The 19,309-nt window shown below is 36.1% G+C and overlaps 1 protein-coding gene across 3 annotated transcripts in view; it reads right to left on the bottom strand.

Moving 5' to 3' along the window:
• The window catches only part of LOC150110212 (dual specificity protein phosphatase 3-like), a 60,759-nt gene that overhangs the window by 17,408 nt on the left and 24,042 nt on the right, over positions 1-19,309 (bottom strand). For all 3 annotated transcript variants that reach the window (XM_090398418.1, XM_090398433.1, XM_090398425.1), the window contains exon 2: positions 15,230-15,478. In XM_090398418.1, coding sequence (XP_090254544.1) covers positions 15,230-15,478 — 249 coding nt within the window. The remainder of the gene's footprint in view (positions 1-15,229; positions 15,479-19,309) is intronic.

Here is a 19,309-nt window from a genome sequence, read left to right as displayed (position 1 = left end):
TGGTAATAATCAATTCCATGAGAAGTACAAAGAACAGGCAAGGAAAGTGGAAGGGTTGATAAGAGTAGTAAAAGTACAGTATGAGCAGCAGTTAGTTAATGAATCCAAAGAGCAATCCTAGTTAGTTCTTTCAATATGTAGCCAGGAACGATAATTCTGATTGGAGCAAATGGTATAAAGACAACTGCTGCAGAGGCTATAGGTGAGATATTTAATGAGCAATTCATAACGGTCCTTCATTCTTATGAATGTGACATAATGGAGAATTTGAGAGCAGTGGATTATGAGGAGAGAGTGACTGTGAGTGAGCAAGAGGTATATAGGGAATTAAATGATATAATGAGGCTGTTGGACTTTATGACATATCACTGCATATTTTGAAGGAACAGGGAGTTGACATCTGCCTTGACACATTTGTTTAATATGAATCTTACATTGGATTAAGTTCCAAAAGAGTGGAAGGTAGGCAAAATTGTACCATTTCATAAAGGAGGTGACAGAATTCAAAAATCAAATTATAGGCCAATCTGTGTGTCAGGTGTTGTGGTTAAAGTGTTGATTAAGGACACAACATGTACTCTACTCCTCATAGTTCGTCCTAACTTTGCATCACTTGCAAACAACTGAATATCTCCATTGGAGGCTTCCTCAATATCATTAACATATAAGTTAATGGCCATAAAATGGACCCCCTGCCCAAGGTACTCAGGTGGTGACTTTCCTCTTCTAGGATACTGCTCCCCAATCCACAACTTGTTGGTATCTATCAGACACCAATCACCAACCTAGTGCACTAGTGTAATATTCAACCCGATCTGCTCTAGTTTGACTATAAAGTTATCATGTGGTAATCTATCAAAAGCCTTTGCAAATCTAAGTATATCATGTATCCATCTCCCTCATCCAATGCAACTGTCGCTTAATTTTAATAAGTATATTACCTGTAAAGAATCAAAATTGTGCTGTCCATCACAGATACCACTGTTGTCAACCCAATTCTGGTTGACAACAGTGGCTGGTAAAAATCAGGATTCAGAATTGGGTTGACAATATTGACAAAATTGTGAGGACAACACAAATCCTGACAATGATACAGAAGCTGACTTGTAGAACTAAGGAGATTTTGGTTTCACTAGATAAATGAAACCTATATGTGCATAGATTTGGTCACTTTGTTTTCAAAAGGATGAAGAAATGTTGGAGAGGGTCCAGAAGTAATTGACTAAGGCTGTTTCCAATCTCTGGAATGTTGAATATGAAGAAAGGTTGAGAAGATGCAAACTGAATTTACAGTCTAGTAGATAGGAGGAAGAGGGATGATATGATAGAGACAAGTTGGACAGGGGATTGTTAGAGGATTAACATTGAAAAGGTGTTTCATAAAATTGTGGGAGATGGGGGGGGGGAGAACAAGAGGTCATTCCTGGAAGCTATATGAGGAGAGTGTGAGCAAGCATGGATAGTTGTGAATAATGCAGATGCAATGCCTGAGGATGTGGTGTCTGCATACCGTGCCTTAAACTGAATGTGTTTGAGGCACCGTATGTTGAGCTATATGTATGACAAAGGACGTCCTAGATGAGATTTTAACACCAAGGGATCTTAGGATAATTATGATAATAAAAAATTATTATTAATTAATATTGGCAGCCAAAGCAACTAAAATAGTTTATATTTCAGGCCAGTTTGTTTTTGCAAGGGGAAAAGTGTCTTTGCTTGAGATTCCTAAGCTAACATTGAAAAATCCCTTATAAACATTCATCATGTCATAAAGATTAAAACATGCATTTTTCAGACAAAAGAAAAAGTTGTCTCATTCTTCTGAATACAGTATTACAGTAATGAGAGGAATTTTGTTGTATCAGTCTCTCCTTTCTGGGTTCCTTCATAAGTAAGTTAAAACTGTCAAGGAAAAAAAAAACATAAATAAAAATAGCAACCATGACTTGCAGAACATACTGAAAGTTTCTTGCAAGTATAACAGTAAGCACCCTGAGAATATGGAGAAAAATGTAACAAAGCTAAGCCATATGTAAAAGAACTAAAACAACACCTATGGGAAGATTGTCAGAATGCAGAAGATAGATACATTACCAGAGTAGAAAATCATTTTCCACAGCAGGGCTCTAGAAATCCATTTGCCACAAGCGAGTGTACAAATAAGTGGTGAATGAATTTTTAGCCTCATTCTAAATGCATTGAAAAATATTTTTCGGCATAATTTAAATTTTTTTAACTTTAAAACATCCCATTCACCGTCAAGCTATTGATCATCAGTGGCTGCCAATGAATTTATTAAAAGCAGTTTTTCTGAGAGTTGAAAATACAATTTCTGGATCTGAAATTCTTAATTCAAACACTTTGAATTAAAGAATGAACAGGTGTTCCTCTCTAAAGAATCATAAAAACACTTGAAATTTAAGCTGCCAGTTTTTTTTATTTTTTTTTAATAAAGTCATAACATAAACCAGTCATCTTTACTTTCTTCAATCCTTTTATCTCCTTTAAGATTCACAGAACTTTATTTTTCTTTCTATACAAAAAGCTATGGAAAAAACAAACGTAAGTAGTATACCACGAGTGAACAAGAGAACACAATTTGGAGTAAAGTGGATGACAAACGAAAAAAGAGGCTGTGGAAGAGATATAAAGAGAAAGGAGAAGAGAAGATGCATGAAGAGTATAAGACACAGGCCAGAAGAGTGACTAGTATGGTAAGGAAGACGAAACTGGAATAGGAGAGGAGATTAGCCCTAAGATCCAAAGAAAATCCTAGCAAATTTTTTAGATATGTGGCCAGTAGGAGGAGAAATGACTGTGGAAGAATGATATTGTGAGATAAAAAATGGGAATAGAGTGACTGATGACATAGTAGAATTGTTCAATGAACACTTTATTGGAGTATTTCATCCTGGAGGAGTCAGTTTTAATGCTAGAGGAATAGGGCAGGTTCGAGGTACAGGAGGAGAGTGCGTTTCAAATACTGAGTACTCTGGATGTCAGTAAAGCTGTGGGACTGGATGGTATTTCACCACGAGTTTTGAGAGAATGTGCTAGGGAACTGATAGTGCCTTTGACTGGCTTTTCAATGAAAGTCTGGCTGCTGGAAAGGTGCCCATGGAATGGAAGGAAGGTAAGATAGTGCCATTGCATAAGGGCGGTAGCAGACTGGAAGTGTCTAATTATAGACCAGTTTGTGTGTCATCAGTAGTTAGTAAGATCTTGGAGAAAGTAGTGAAGGACCGTATACAGCATTGGGCAGATGAGGGTAATGTTATCTGTGAGAGTCAACAAGGATTTGTGAAGAGGCGCTCTTCACAAATCCGTGTTGATAACGTTACAAGAGCATTAGATGAGGGGGGGAAAGGCATATACTGCCATTTTCTTAGACAGCGAAGGCATTTCACAGGGTGCCACATGATAAGCTGATATTTAAATTGCAGCACATCGGTCTGGATGTCAGATTGGTCAACTGGATTCAGGATTGGCTGTCTGATAGGTATCAGAGAGTTGTGTATGGTGGGACAATTTCAAGGAAGCAGAGGGCTACAAGTGGGGTCCCACAGGGCTCAGTACTGGGACCTATATTGTTTAAGCTTTATATCAATGACATTGTCAGTAGATTGCTAGGGGATATTCAGTTGTTTGCAGATGATGCGAAGCTGGGAAGTATTATTAGTAATAGTGCAGATGTGGCAGCCCTGCAAGAGGATTTGAATAAGCTAGATAGATGGGCAAATGAATGAGGATTTCGGTTTAATGCAGCAAAATGTAAGGTCTTGAGGTTTGGGAAACAACTATGGGACACTGCATACTCTATGGGAGGAGTTATACTGGAGGAAGTAGGGGAAACAAGAGATGTGGGGTTGATGATTGATAAAAACCTGAAATTTATATGACATATTGCAAAGGTGGTGAAGATAATACAGAGGATTGCTGCAATAATGAGAAGGACACTGACCTGCAGAGATAAAACAGTTATCATTCTGTTGTATAAGACCCTGATCAGACCACACTTGGACTATTGTGCTCAGATTTGGTCCCCAGGATTTAAAAGGGATAAATTAACTGTGGAAAGGGTACAAAGGCAGATAAAAAGATGGTTTCAGGACTGTACAATGATAGTTATGAGGATCGGCTGAGGGAATGTGGACTGCAGAGTTTGGTGGATAGAAGAAGGAGAGGTGATATCATTGAGACTTTAAACTGTTGAGAGTTGGTTACTGGGGAGTTCTTTCGCTTGGTTGAACAGTGGGAAGGAGTGATGACAAGAGGCCATCCCTGGAAGTTACGAAAGGAAACTGTGAGCAAGAGGGTGAGGAGTGGTTTCTTTGCATGGAGGGTGGTTGAACCATGGAATTCATTGCCTGATGGAGTGGTGAGAGCGAGAATGGTTAATGAGTTCAAGGAGTGGTATGATAGACTTTGTGTTTCTTAGGGGGGGGGGGGTCCTCCCCTCAATGAGTATTGATAGACTTTGTGTTTCTTATGAATTTCAACCCACGATGAGTCTTTTGACTCCATGGAGGCCTGAATAATAATAATTAAAAACTCAACCCACCATATCTTCTTCCTCAACAGTTGATCTGTCATCATTGTCATAACATAATTGATAAACATAAAATTTCATAAATATCTGGTACTGTGTTCCAAAAATGCTCTCGTTTCTCTCACAGTATTACAGTGTTCTTTTCACTCCATGTTTGCTCCATTATGTATCACACTTTTTGTTTCAGTAGTGAAGCTAAAAAAGTGAGCCACCATTACATATGAGATTTACAGCTTGAAACGATCAAAAATGGGAGAAATCAAATTAAGTATATCTTTAAGAACAGAGAGATTCCCAATGAATGGTGAATGAACATTACAATAGGAATATTTTAAAAGGAAACAAAATCTGAACCTAAAAACTATTGAAAAATAAATTTATTATGCACTACCCTAAAAAAAATGTACAAAATTATTAAAAAACGAATTCGAACCAAGACTAAATTATAATGATGAATAACAAGGATTAGTAAAGGAAGGTCATGTACTGATGCTATATTTGTTATAAAGCAAATTATAGAAAAATCAATAGAATATAACAAACCAATATTTATCTGTTTCATTAAAATTTAATTAAAGAAATCAGATTACACTGTCCTGTACTAGAATCAAGAAATATACCAACACATAAAAATTCCTAAGGAAAGGAATGAGGCAAAGTGACTCGTTAATCGATGCTTATTCAACATAATTTAATAGCAAAACATGAGTTAGATGTTGTTACTGGAATTGAGTGCAAAGGATATAGTATTTTTAAGAATGACAGAAGAGACAGGAGTAGAGGGGGGGGGGGTATTACTAATAGCATCAGATACACATGAAAACAATAATGGTAATAAATAATAACTATAACACTTTTTTTTGAAGGTTAGTCAAGTGAGTTTTAATTTAACTTCCTACATGTTTCACCGATTTTTTGCTATCGGCATCTTCAGGGAATACAATTGGTAAGCTATATGACGATAACAGACTAGGTTTTTAACTGACAATTCTAATTCATACAAAATTAGTATTATGCGAGACAATGCACGTGTCTCGGGAACATGATTTATTTGTTGCGAGACAATGTAATTGGCGTGAAAGTTCATTTCTTTGATGTTTAGTGATCGGATTAAAGCTTTCCAAATTTCCGGTAGGATTAGATCGTGATTCTTATTTAAGTTTCCTGTTGAATGGGTGACCGTAGCAGCCACCTTGAAGGTTCTGGAGTGGTAATTCTCTTCTATATAAGGCATATGACTCTTATTCCTCTCAATGAGATGGTTGGTAGAGGCAAAGTGCAAGAAAGGCTTGAAATATCTTGTCTGTTGTTTCTGACATATCCTATGTGTTCCTTCTGTCTCATTTCAAAGTTTCTAGTGGTCTGACCAGCGTAACTAACACCACAGGAGCAAGGTATATTATATACTCCAGAGTACTTGTAGAATGGATGAGAGTCTTTCGGTGATCTTAAAAATTTCCGAATAGTATTGACCTGCTTGAATGCTACTCTAATATTGTGTGGTTTTAGAAGGATAGCCAATTTTTTGGAAATGCTGCTGACAAATGGAATAGTTATAGTACTACAGTATGTATTGGGTGTCATCACGTTGTCTTTGTGGTATATCCGAAAAGAGAAAATTGTTGTAGAGTCTTTTTTGGATAACCATTTAAGGATAGTTCTCTGGATATTGTAGTTAATTCTTTTTGTAAGTCATCTTGGTCTGTTGTGTAATGTATAGCTCTTTTCTTAAGCATATGGATAATGCTAAGTTTCTGGGATATATGATGTGAAGAGATGAAATGGAGGTAACGTCCAGTATTCGTAGGTTTTCTATACACAGACAGGTTGATACTGTTATTGGTTTGTTTGTTTATTAGGATGTCTAGGAATGGAAGTTTTTCATCTTTTTCAATTTCTAATGTGAATTTGATGGTATGGTGGAAACCATTGATTTGGTTGAGATAATCCATTATTTCTTTTGTTGTGATTTTGGGGTAAATTGAGATAAGATTTTATCCTCTAGGTCTTCCATGAATAAGTCCGCACAAGAAGGAGAGAGGGTGCTACCCATGGCTAATCCGGTAAGTTGTTTGTATACTGTTTTTTGCCAAATGAAATAGTTCGAAGTTAAACAATGACTGAACAAAGTAGTGCTGTTTCTTGGGAACAAGTTGTCTAAGATGTTGATGACTTCCACAACCGGAATGTTTGTAAATAAAGATGTGACGTCAAGGCTTGCTAGTATATCATCTTCAGAGATAGGGATGTTTTTAATTTTTCAATAAAATGTTGTGAGTTTTTAATATAAGTATCCGAGTTGTGAATGTGTTGTAAAATCTTGGCTAGATATTAAGTAGGAGAATAGATTCCATCAAATATTGGACATAATGGTATACCTGCTTTATTATTTTAGGAACACGATACAATCGTGGAGTCAATGGGTGCATGGATTTTAGCTTTCTTGTTAAATCTATAGGCCAGTTAGTCATTCCACGTAACAGTTCATTTGTGTCATTATGGTTTTTTTTGTATAGGATCTGTAGTGAGAACATTATAGACAGACATGTCTGATAATAGATTTTTAATTTTTTCTTCATAATCTTTTGTATTTAAGATAACAGTATTGTTGCCTTTGTCAGCTTTAAGTATGATGATGTCTTTATTATTCTTTAATTTGAGTAGTGTTCTTCTTTCCATTTGGTTAGAGTTAGGAGATCTTGACGGAGCGGAAAGGATAATGCGGCTTTTTAATCTTAAGTCATTAGCTATTGGGTGTGGAAGCAATGAGATGGCTTTTTCTAAGTTGCAGATGAACTCTATTTTAGGAATAGTAGTAGGTTTTAAGGCAAAATTGAATCCTTTTTTGAGAATTGAGATCTCAGGTTTTGTTAAAATGTGTTTAGATAGGTTTATTATCACTTTGTTATCTAGTAGAGATCGTTTTGAGTTAATATAATTATCATACAGCAAGTTGAATTTATCAATTTGCATCATTTTCCTGTAACTAAAGGTTTTGGCATAACTTTACTAATCATTATTATCTAAGGGTTGCCAGGTCTCTACGTCAAGGTTATCAGAGATGTATGTGAACAAGTCATAGCATTGTAAGTCTATTTGGCTGAGCAAGGTTCTCGTATGTCAAATTCTTTCTTCGAGAAGGGCAAATAAAGTTCGGTGGTAAATAATATTAGCTTTTTTGGTTTTAAAATATTGTTTGTGACGAAGAAATTTTGGGATAATGTTATTGTCTCGACATCTTTTTAAAAAACTCATGTGGTTTAAACACCTAGTCTTTTTGCATTTTAATCCTTCAAGATTGCGTACCTTTCATTTAGTGATCTCGTCGATCCTGTTCATAGTGTGATTTTCTTTCTTGACTACTTGTATAATAACTATAACACTTTTTTTTGAAGGTTAGTCAAGTGAGTTTTAATTTATCTTCCTACATGTTTCATCGATTTTTGCTATCGGCATCTTCAGGGAATACAATTGGTAAGCTATATGACGGTAACAGACTAGGTTTTTAACTGACAGTTCTAATTCATAAAAAATTAGTATTGTGCGAGACAATGCACGTGTCTTGGGAACATGATTTATTTGTTGCAAGACAATGTAATTGGCGTGAAAGTTCATTTCTTTGATGTTTAGTGATCGGATTAAAGCTTTCCAAATTTCCGGTAGGATTAGACCTTGATTCTTATTTAGGTGTCCTGTTGAATGGGCGACCGTAGCAGCCACCTTGAAGGTTCTGGAATGGTAATTCTCTTCTATATAAGGCATATGATGCTTATCCCACTCAATGAGATGGTTGGTAGAGGCAAAGTGGCAAGAAAGGCCTGAAATATCTTGTCTGTTGTTTCTGACATATCCTATGTGTTCCTTCTGTCTCGTTTCGAAGCTTCTAGAGGTCTGACCAACGTAACTAACACCACAGGAGCAAGGTATATTATATACTCCAGAGTACTTGTAGAATGGATGAGAGTCTTTCCGTGATCATAAAAAATTTCCGAATAGCATTGACCGGCTTGAATGCTACTCTAATATTGTGTGGTTTTAGAAGGAGAGATGATAAAGGTGACATGAAAACTGGAGAAAAAGATATCCTTGAAGTATGGAGTAATTACTTTGAAAAACTGCTAAATGAAACAAGCAGTGATGACAGCACAATGGTAAAAAACACTGACCAGGCATGCAGTCAGGAATACATATCCATACTTGAAGTAGAAAAAGCCATCAAAGGCTTGAAATGTGGAAAGGCAGCAGGAGTAGATGACATAAGACCAGAAATATCTGAAATGCTGAAGTATGGTGGCATAAGAGTCTTACAGTGGCTGCACTGCATAGTTCAGAAAGCCTGGACAGAGGGACGAATTCCCGATGATTGGAGTAGAGCTCTCATAGTACCCATATATAAAAAGGGAAATAAAACTGAATGTGAGAATTATAGAGGTATTTCCCTACTGAGTGTTCCTGGCAAGATCTATGCAAGTATACTTGAGAAACAGTTGAGAAGAATTGTGGAAGAAAAGCTTGGTGAAGAACAAGCTGGATTCAGGCCAAATAGAGGCTGTCAGGATGAGATCTTCACTTTACGACATTTAGTTGAGAAAGCATGGGAATATAATAAAGATCTGTATTTAAGTTTTGTCGATCTGGAAAAGGCATATGACAAGGTGCCAAGAGAGAAGCTATTCAATAAGCTACAGTTATATGGTGTCAATGGGGCATTATATCAAGCAATACTTAGTCTTTATTTGAGTTGTAAGTCAGTAGTTAGAATTGAAGGAAGTACAGGAAGATGGTTTAATGTTAAATCTGGTGTGAGACAAGGGTGTACATTATCCCCTCTGTTATTCATTATCTATATGGATCACATTATGAAGGAAAGTGGTATTAAACATGATATCAAAATTGGAGATGTTAATGTCAGCTCTTTGCTTTATGCGGATGATGTTATACTTCTAAATAAATCTGCTACAAGTCTGCAAGATTCTCTGACTAAATTGAATAGCTGTTGTAATAGATATAGCATGAAGGTCAGCAATAATAAGACAAAGACAATGAAAATAGGCAGAATCATTGAAAATGTCAGCTGTGTTGTGAATGGAGAACCTGTGGAAGAAGTGAAACATTTCAGCTACTTAGGCACGTTTTTACTGAAGATGGTAAATTAAATATAGAAATAGACAACAGAATCAGCAAAGCTGGTATGGTAGAAAGTCAATTGAATAAATCCATATGGAATAAGAGAGAAATTAGTCGGAACACTAAATTAGCTGTATATAAGCCAGTGTTCAAACCAGTTTTAACTTATGGATCTGAGAGCTGGGTCAGAAGTAAAACGCTTGACCAAAGACTAGAGACCACAGATATGAGAGTCCTGAGAAAGATTATAGACGTGAACAGATGGCATCAATGGCAATATCATATTAAAAACGAGGATATTAGGAAAGAACCTGACATTGTCAACATCCAAGAATGCATTAGCAGAGCTAATCTCAGGTGGTATGGTCACTTAAACAGAATGGGCGAAGAAAGATTAGCAAAACAAGTGTTCTCTGCCAGGTTGGCAGGAAAACGACCCAGAGGAAGAACAAGATATAGGTGGATTGATATGGTAATAAGTGCCTTAGATGATAGAAATATAAGATCTGATAATGTTGAAGCCTTGACAAGTAACAGACTGATTTGGAGGAAAATTGTAGATAGGAAGTTAGTAATGATGTAATTTTTTTCATGTAGTACTATCATATCCTGTACACCCCTTGAGGGTACATGGCAGGAATTTGATGATGATGGCTATCTATTCAATATTAGTATGCATAAAGTTATGCACTTTGGCATGATGAGATATCCCACAGCATATTATATTAGTCATCATCAGCTATGATGATGATGACCAATATAATATGCTTGGATATCTCATCATGCCAAAGTGCATAACTTTACATGTACTAATATTGAATAGATATGATGAGATGTCCAACAGCATATAATATTGACGGATTGTCCGCACAATTAGCCTAGTGGCTATGCGCTTTTCAACCATATGCCTGGGTAAGGAGTGTCCTAGGTTCGATTCCCGTCAACGATGCGAGGAGCTTAAGAATCTTCCTCAAGCATAGCCAAGTTAGCCGGTCTTGGGCGTGAACAGTAGAGTTTTTCCCCACCGGTTTATCTGAGGTTTTTCATCCCACAAGCAGGCAAACCAGTCCAGTGAACACACACGGATTACAGTCAGGAATACTGACCCAGCCATGGGTCTGATTCGTCAGCTATGCCGGTTCCAGAGCCCGGATAAAATTTGGGGGGGGGGGGGACTGAGATGGTGCCGTACCTCACTGTAAAAAGGGAACTCACGGCCATGTATCATCATACAATTATTATTATTATTGATGGATTAATTTATTTTTAATTGTATTGATGAGAACACAGACTTATAAGAAAATAATTACTATTTATTAATTTATTTGCTGATATTTCGCTGGTATTATATTCAAAATCTTCAGAGCATAAAAATAGTTTGTCACAGTATGCAAAACAACAATGGGACTATTGAAAGTTTATTTTTCACTTGGTCAGACTATATTAAATTTAGTTTAATCCTTTATCCAAGTGTGAGCAAACAAAGTTTGCACCTGAAAGTATCTTCAGGACTGGAGTAAGGTGGTACAACACCAGGCAACTTGTTGCAAAGGTGGAGCAAGCTAACATCACTCCTATCTCAGTATATCCCATAATGCAAAACACATCTCCTTGCAGATATGTATAACGTAATGCATTAAGGGAAGGGCCACTACCCAGACTAGTTTCGACCTTTATTGAGGTTTCTTCAGTGGGAGCCAGGCCCAAGTGGAGATACCAGGCAGAAGCATTAGCAAGGTCATCTCCACCTATAGGAGTTGCCAAACAGTGTGCCACCTTTTTACCAAATTACTCTGAATAGGTGGAGATGACCTTGCTAATGCTTCTGCCTGGTATCTCCAGTTGGGCCTGGCTCCGAATGAAGAGACCTCAATAAAGGTCGAAACTAGTCTGGGTAGTGGCCCTTCCCTTAATGCATAACATTATACATATCTGCAAGGAGATGTGTTTTGCATTATGGGGTATACTGAGATAAAAGGGATGTTAGCTTACTCCACCTTTGCAATGAGTAGCCCGGTGTTGTACCACCTTACCCCAGTCCTGAAGCTACTTTCAGGCGCAAAACAATGGGACTAGTTTAAACAATTACAATGGACAACATAAAGAATAAAGTCCTCATTAGGTGCCATCTATGTTGGGAGAAAAAAAAAGAGAGAGAAAGTAGGTACTAATTATGAATGTCTCCCAAATTTTCGGTAAATTTATACAGCCATACTTGAGGTTTGGGGTATGTTTCAAGGCTTCTGTTGATTCCAAAAACAACCTCTTTCTCTCTCTCTGATTTATAACAACTTCTGTGTAGCACTTTTGTTTTTTCAACTGATCCTGTGTGCAGGGGTATCTAAGGCATGGTCTGCTAGACCTGACTTGCCAAAACAACAGTGCCAGATGTATTTTTTATGTTCACTGAGGCGGATGTCCACAGTTCTTCCAGTCTGTCCATAGTAAGCTCAATCACACGAAGAGGGCACTTCATAGACTCCTGGATGTGATTAAGAAGAGATTCTGTTCTTCAGTGAACAGATGAGAGCCAATTTGACATAAGGTTTAAATATAGTGCATAGCTGATGTTTATTAAGAACTCTAGATATCTTTTCAGATGTGCCTTGAATGTATGGGATGGTGACAGTTTTGTTGTAGTTTTCTGTGGTAGACACTGGGGGGGGGGGGATTTCTAGGGAGCATTTAGTATTTTTTCTATCCTATGGGGATTCTAGCCATTGGCTAAGGAGGTGTGACAGAAGTGAGAGCATCGTCATTGGAACAAATCACTCCAGCTCTGTGGGCTAGTGTTTTTAGGATACCATACCATACTGTTGAGACGGGTGATGGCATGACTGTGCAAATATCTCCCTGTATGGGTGAGTTTTCTATAAACCAAAAAAGATAAGGAACCATCTGGAAAACATGTGATTAGTGTATCCAGGAAGCCCAGATAGTCGTTAGCTTCCGGTTCCATTGTAGAGTAGATTTTTGAGTGTTGGCTATTTAAATGCATCCAATGTGTCTGGACTATGTGGCCAAATAGCAAACACATCATCAACATAGTAATGTAGCCAAAGAACTAGTTTGGCTGTACTGATAGCTAGTTTTTACCAGTGCTCTATGTAGAAAATGGCTAAGGGAATGTTTGTGAATTGTGCATACATTTGTGAACAGTGAAGTGATATCAAAACTCACCATTATGTCTGAGCTTTTTAAGATATGGTTTGATAAAATACTTTTTAGTGGACAGAATTTTTAATGAAGAAGGGAGAATTGACTGTGAGAGTGGCTAGTAGCTTAGCGAGTTTGTATGTAGGACTTTTATACTATCCACAATAGGGTGTAGGGGTGTACCTTGTTTGTGAATTTTAGGTGCTCCATATATTCTGGATGTTTTAACATGGAAGGGCTTGAGTTTGTTAACTGTATCGTTAGGCCAGGAAATGACTTTTTTCCAATAGTTTGCATGCTTTATTCTTTTGCAAATTGGTGGGATCCTGATCTATAATTTGGTATATTGGCTGATCTTGTAGAAGTGTGTGAATTTTGCTTCCATATTCTGTGGAATTTATCACTACAGTTGCATTCCCTTTGTCTGCTTTAGTTATAATAACGTGCTTAATACTGTGTAGCTCTTTTAAAGCAATCATTTCCTGATGTGAGATATTGTTTTTGGGAAGCTTGGAATCTATTAGGATGTTGGCCACATCTAAACGAATGTTATTGGCTGTTGCTAGAGGCAGGTCGTATATTCCCCGTTCAACAGAAGCCATTAATTTGGCTTTTGGAACTTGCCCGTGAGTAATGGCAAATTTGTGTCCTTCACTTAATGCTAGTAGCTTCATTGGTTAAGGCTACCAATGATAAATTCACAATGACGCGATCTTGTTGTAAACACGGTTGTTTCAAAGCACTATGTTGTTGGAGAATTTCAAATTTTTTCTGGTGATGGTTTTTAACTTCTGTGTTTAAAATAACATACAGGATCAATTAGAAAAAACAGAAGTGCTACACAGAAGTCATTATAAGTCTGAGAGATTGTTTTTGGAATCAATAGAAGCCTTGAAACATACTTCAAACTTCAACAAGTATGGCTGTATAAATTTACCAAAAGTTTGGGAAACAGTCATCTTAAGACCTAATTAATACATGCTTTCATCCCCCCCCCCACAACCAAACACAGGGATGGCACCTAATTAGGACTTTAGTCTTTGTGTTGTTCATTGCAATTATTATTATTATTATAACACCTCCAGGGAGTCCAAAGACTCATCGAGAGAGGGCACCTACTTTACAACTATGCCTCCACCAACTACCATCATCTACCCTAATGCCATCATCATCATCATCATTACTAGTATTTTCACAGACAATCACAAACATCCATGCCCACGGCAGGATTCAAACCCGCAGCCTTCTGGCTGGAGAGCAGATACTCTGACCACTCGGCCAGCCAGGCCGGCTATAATAGAAACCAAGAATAGTTTAATTGTTTAAGCTATTCCCATTGTTATACCAGATTGTTCTTTCGCATTCTGTGACAAACCGTTTTTTTTTTTTTTTTTTTTTTTTTTTTGTTCTGAAGTGCTGGACATAATACCAGTGACATATCAGCAAATAAATTAATAAATAATAATTATTTTCTTATAAGTCTGTGTTCTCATCAATACTGTTAAAAATAATGTATACAGCAAACAAACTTTTCCAGTGTATATTGGTGGGATTATGCTTGGAGTAACTGACTAAGCTAGAGATCCTGAAGTTTGGATAGTGTCTATATTTAAAGGTCATATAACAAAAATTGCAAATACAACTCAGAGGGTAATTGCAGTGTTCAAATTAACACTTCCAATTTCCAACTAGAATTTCTTTCTAATTGGAAATTAGAAAGTAAATTCCACCTTCTGACCAAGCCTTCTCATCAATTAAGCAGTATAACCAACGTAAAACTTTGCATCTTCATATTTGAACATTCTAGTTGCATATCATCTATTCTAGTTGTCATTTCATGTTGTAGGTTTCTGCTGTTTTTTTTTTTTTTTTAACCACAATACTGATGCAATACTTTTTTTCTTGAATATTTTCTGCCATTGAGTATCTCATTTAACTAACTCTCAAAGTTGTTACTACAAACATCCAGAATATCTTCCTTCAGTTTCTATCTTATGTCACTTTTATAATTTCTGATAACTTTGTTACCTTTATACATTCTGTATTCTTTCAGTATTTTCTGTATTATTAACTTACTTTCCAGAAACATTCAATATGATTTCTTCTTTTCTGGGAATGCTTCTTTAACTTCTTGAGTCCATCATGAAATCTCGATTTTTCTAAACAACTTAACCATATGCCTCTACGGTTGAAGAAATCTAGGTTTCTTTCAGATTTTGACAAAACGTCTCCAGCTTTTCAAATGCATTCATTCTATCTTCTGTAGAAGTTATAATTTTTTTAGTTTACTATTTACTGCAGAAAAATCTTTGAATCTTTGAATCCAATAGGTTTCTGGGAAAAATAAATAAAAATAATATATTCAAAAAAATTTCAAATAAAAATAAAATTACTTACTCATCACCAATAAAGATATCTGGATAAACTTCATCACAGTCTACTCCTGCTGTGGTTCCAAATGCATTGGCAGGTCTTCCTAGCAACCGTATCCACTGAAATCCTCCTGTTCTAGGAGGTGGGCGGGTTTCCTGGATAGCACGATGTAGTCTTCTTAAAGCTTGTTCATTAGAATGAGTTACTGGTGAAGTCGTTTTATTATTTTGCATAGTAATTTCTTTTGATTGGGAAGGCAAACAGATGGATTTCCTTTATATAAATGGAAAACAAAAACTTAGAAACAAACAAACAAAAAGTTACATATCAAGCTCACATATTACTGAATACTACAAGATTATTATTAATACTATACAGGCACTCCATGGAGTCAAACTAATTGCGGAAGACCCTATCTATCATACCACAGCTTGAACCCATTAACAGACAAAGCACTCACAAATGACTCTGGCAACTTATTCCACTCATTCAATATATAGTCCTCACACTCCTACTAACTACACCTTTATTCAACTTCAAGGGATAACCCCTAGTTCTGGTCCCTTTAGCCAAGTGCTGAAACATTTCCCCTGCATCTATCCTATAAAACCCTTTCTTTTCTTTCTTCATGGAGGTTCCTCAGTGAGAGGATGCAGCACATGTCCTTCCAGTTCTCTCTCTCTGTTGGTGGCTTTCCTTTTTGTTTCTGCATAGCCATGTGATCCTGTCCATGATCTTATATCTTCCAACCACGTCCTTTATTTTTTACCTCTTGATCCTTTTCCTATAATTTTTCCTTCTAAAACTGTTAGTATCTTGTCCTGCTGAACCCTCTCAGTACATGTCCTGCCAATCTCATCTTTCTCTGGTTCATTTCCTGTAATCTGCATTCTCATTCTCTATAGGACATTTGCATTTGTCACATAATCTATGAGATTTTCAGAGCTCTCCTATAGCACGACATTTCAAAGGCCATTATCTGTTGTCTTACTCTCTTCTTGAATATCTAGGTCTCACTTCCATATGTGAAAATTGGCCACACTAATGTTCTTATCATTCTTTTCTTTGTCTCGATACCCACAGAACTTCTGAGCAGATCTTTAGTTTTCCAGAAGGCATCTTTAGCTATGGCTGTTCTTATTTTTATTTCTTTATCTTGCTTTCCATCTGCAGTAAAGTAGGTGCCTAAATATTTGTATTCTGTCGAATGTTCAATTTTTCATATTGTTTCTGAATATTTCTGGCTTGGATCTGTTTTCATTTGAGATTTTTATAAATTTGGTCTTTTTTTTGCATTTATACCTAATCCAAACTCTTTACCTTCTTCAATTAGTAGCTGTAGTAATATGATTAATTTGTTTCTGTTTTTTGCTATCTATTAGAATGGTATCATCAGCATATCTAAGATTGTTGTATTTTGTGCCATTCATACTAATTCCTATTTTTTGTTTTTCAATATTTTTCATCACTGTCTCACTATAGATATTAAATAAATTTAGTGAAAGGAGTGAAACCTTGAAAGGAGTGAAAAATTTAGTGAAACCTTGTAAAACTCCTCTTTTTATTTTCACTTTGGAAGTCTCAGAATTAAACAGCTGCATTTTCTGTTTGATGTAAATCATTTTTATAATCTTAAGTACATGATCTTCTATGTCTAATTTATTGTTTTACCTGGCCAAAGGCCTTCTGAAAGTCTATGAAGCATTATGTATATGTTCTTATTTCTTTCAAGTGATCTTTCTATTAGTATTTTTAGTTCCAGGATAGCATTAATGGTTCTCATTCCTCTTCTGAAGCATTTCTGTTGTTCACTCGATGCAACGATTAAGGCTCTTTCAATTTCTTTGTTAGCAATGGTTAAAATAATTTTAGATGCTTGGGATATTACGCTCACAGTTCTGTAATCCTCACCATTTTGTGCATTTTTCTGTCTTTGGAATTGGTATGCAAATAGATGTTGTAAAAACTTAAGGTAATTCTACTGTTTTATAGATGTCCTGAATGGATTCCACTAAATACTTATTATAGCCAGTCAGTTATTATTGTCCATGCAGTTAGCCTAGTGGTTATGTGCTTCGCAACCATATGCCTAGAGAAGGAGTGTCCTAGGTTCGATTCCTGTCAACTAGGTGAGGAGCTTAAGGATCTTCCGCAGCCATAGCCAAGTTAGCCGGTCTTGGGAGTGGACAGCAGGTTTTTTTTCCCACCAGTTTATGTGGAGTTTTTCATCCTGCAAGCAAGCAAACCGGCCTTGTGAACACACAGGCTACAGTCATAGGATATAGTATGGCAAGGAAGGCAATGGGAAACCACCGTGCTCATAATCATTTCCCTAGTATGGTAGCATACAGTTCCCCCACCAGCCATATGGCTGAGGGACTAGAATAGCCAGTCAAAACTTTCAGCAGCTCAGACAGGATATTATCACACCCAGCGGAGTTGGTTGCAACATTGTGTTGTATCTCCTTTCTTGTCGGTAGAGTGGTATCTGTTGCTACGTTTAACTTAAAATGTCATAAATCATCTATCATGTTACCATTATCATCATCATCATCATAGAGATCTAATTAATACTCTACCCATCTTCCATTTACCATATATTCTGGCATATAAGTCGACTTTTCAGCATTGAAAAAAAGTACTACATTTTTTAGGTCGACTTATACGCCAAGTCAAAAATTGATTGCTTTCCAAAAAAAAACTAGTACGTATCATACTTGTTAAATTTATTAGCAATATACAAAAATGGTCAATAAGTAAAAATATTTTAACTTATATCAAATTTATTTACAGAAAAAATTATTTATATGTTATGAAATTATTTATTTACAAAAGAAAATAGGTAGGTAACTACATAATTAAAATTTGATTTTCACTGTCTGAATGTATGAAAAGTTCATTGTACTCTGGTTCTGTAATTTCTTCCGGTATATCGTCATATAAATTGTATTTGTTTTCTCCATCAGATTTAGCATCAATTTCGTCATCATTGTAAACAAAATCATCTTCCGAGCCATCTAATTTGTTAGATATAGCACATTTTTTAAAAGATTTTATTACTGTATCTGGTTTTATTTCATCCCATGCTTTTGCTACCCATTCACACATAGTTACCAAAGACACATTTGTCCTCCTTTTGTGTAACTTTTCTCTCCTTCTTGCATCCACGCATTCCACTGTTTTCGTAAACTGTCTTTAAATGGCTTGTTTATACAAACATCAGAACATCTCAAACCCAATCCGCAACATTATTTTCCAGAATAGGCCACTTACAAATTCCTTTCTGTAATGCGCACTTAATTTTTGGCATTTTCATTATTAAAGTTTCATTTTTTCTCCAATCACGAACTAGTTTTTCGTTTACTCCGAATTGATGTGCAGCAACACAGTTAGTATTTTCTTTTGCAAATTTAATCACTTTGCACTTAAAACTCGCATCATATTTCATTTTTTTAAAAGGAGCCATTGCACTTTAGTTCACTATTGGTCAACTGGTCAATACGAAATAAAATTTCTTTTGTCAACTAGGTATTTTATATCTTTTGCTAAAACAAAGAATGGAAGGACTAAAAAGGCAGTTATGATCCTAGTGGTTGACGCCTGTATAAAAATTTCACTCAAAAACCATAATTTTTATTTTTAAAGAAATTTTCTGAGTCGACTTATACGATGAGTATACTATAAAAACTGCAATAAACTCGAAAAATTCCAATATCGACTTATACGCCGGAATATACAGTATCTTTTCTTTATCAATGATTATGTTTCCATCTTTGTCCTTGAAAAAGAAGTTTTCTTTCAATCTCCTGCATAACTGTTTAATTCTTTTATCTAATGTTTTATATCTTAATCTTTCTTCACCTACTCCTCTTTTCCATGTTCTTCTTTCATTGATAAGGTCGATCATCCTGTGTTATCCATGATTTTTTCTCTCTTTCTTCATGTTTATTGATGTCGTTTTTAGCATATTATAAAACCATTTCAGCAACTTAAATGTTTCTACCATATTACAATTAATGGTATCTACCTCATTTTCACCTATAAACCAACTTTGCAATCCACACACCTTCAATCTATCCACATAGGGAACTTTCTACAGGCCAC

The sequence above is a fragment of the Typopeltis vanoorti genome, chromosome 1, assembly GCF_054136105.1.
Source record: "Typopeltis vanoorti isolate ZY-2024b chromosome 1, IOZ_Tvanoo_1.0, whole genome shotgun sequence".
Lineage (NCBI taxonomy): Eukaryota > Metazoa > Arthropoda > Arachnida > Uropygi > Thelyphonidae > Typopeltis > Typopeltis vanoorti.
The sequence above is the reverse complement of the archived record's forward strand: the minus strand, read 5'-3'. Positions and strand labels throughout refer to the sequence as shown.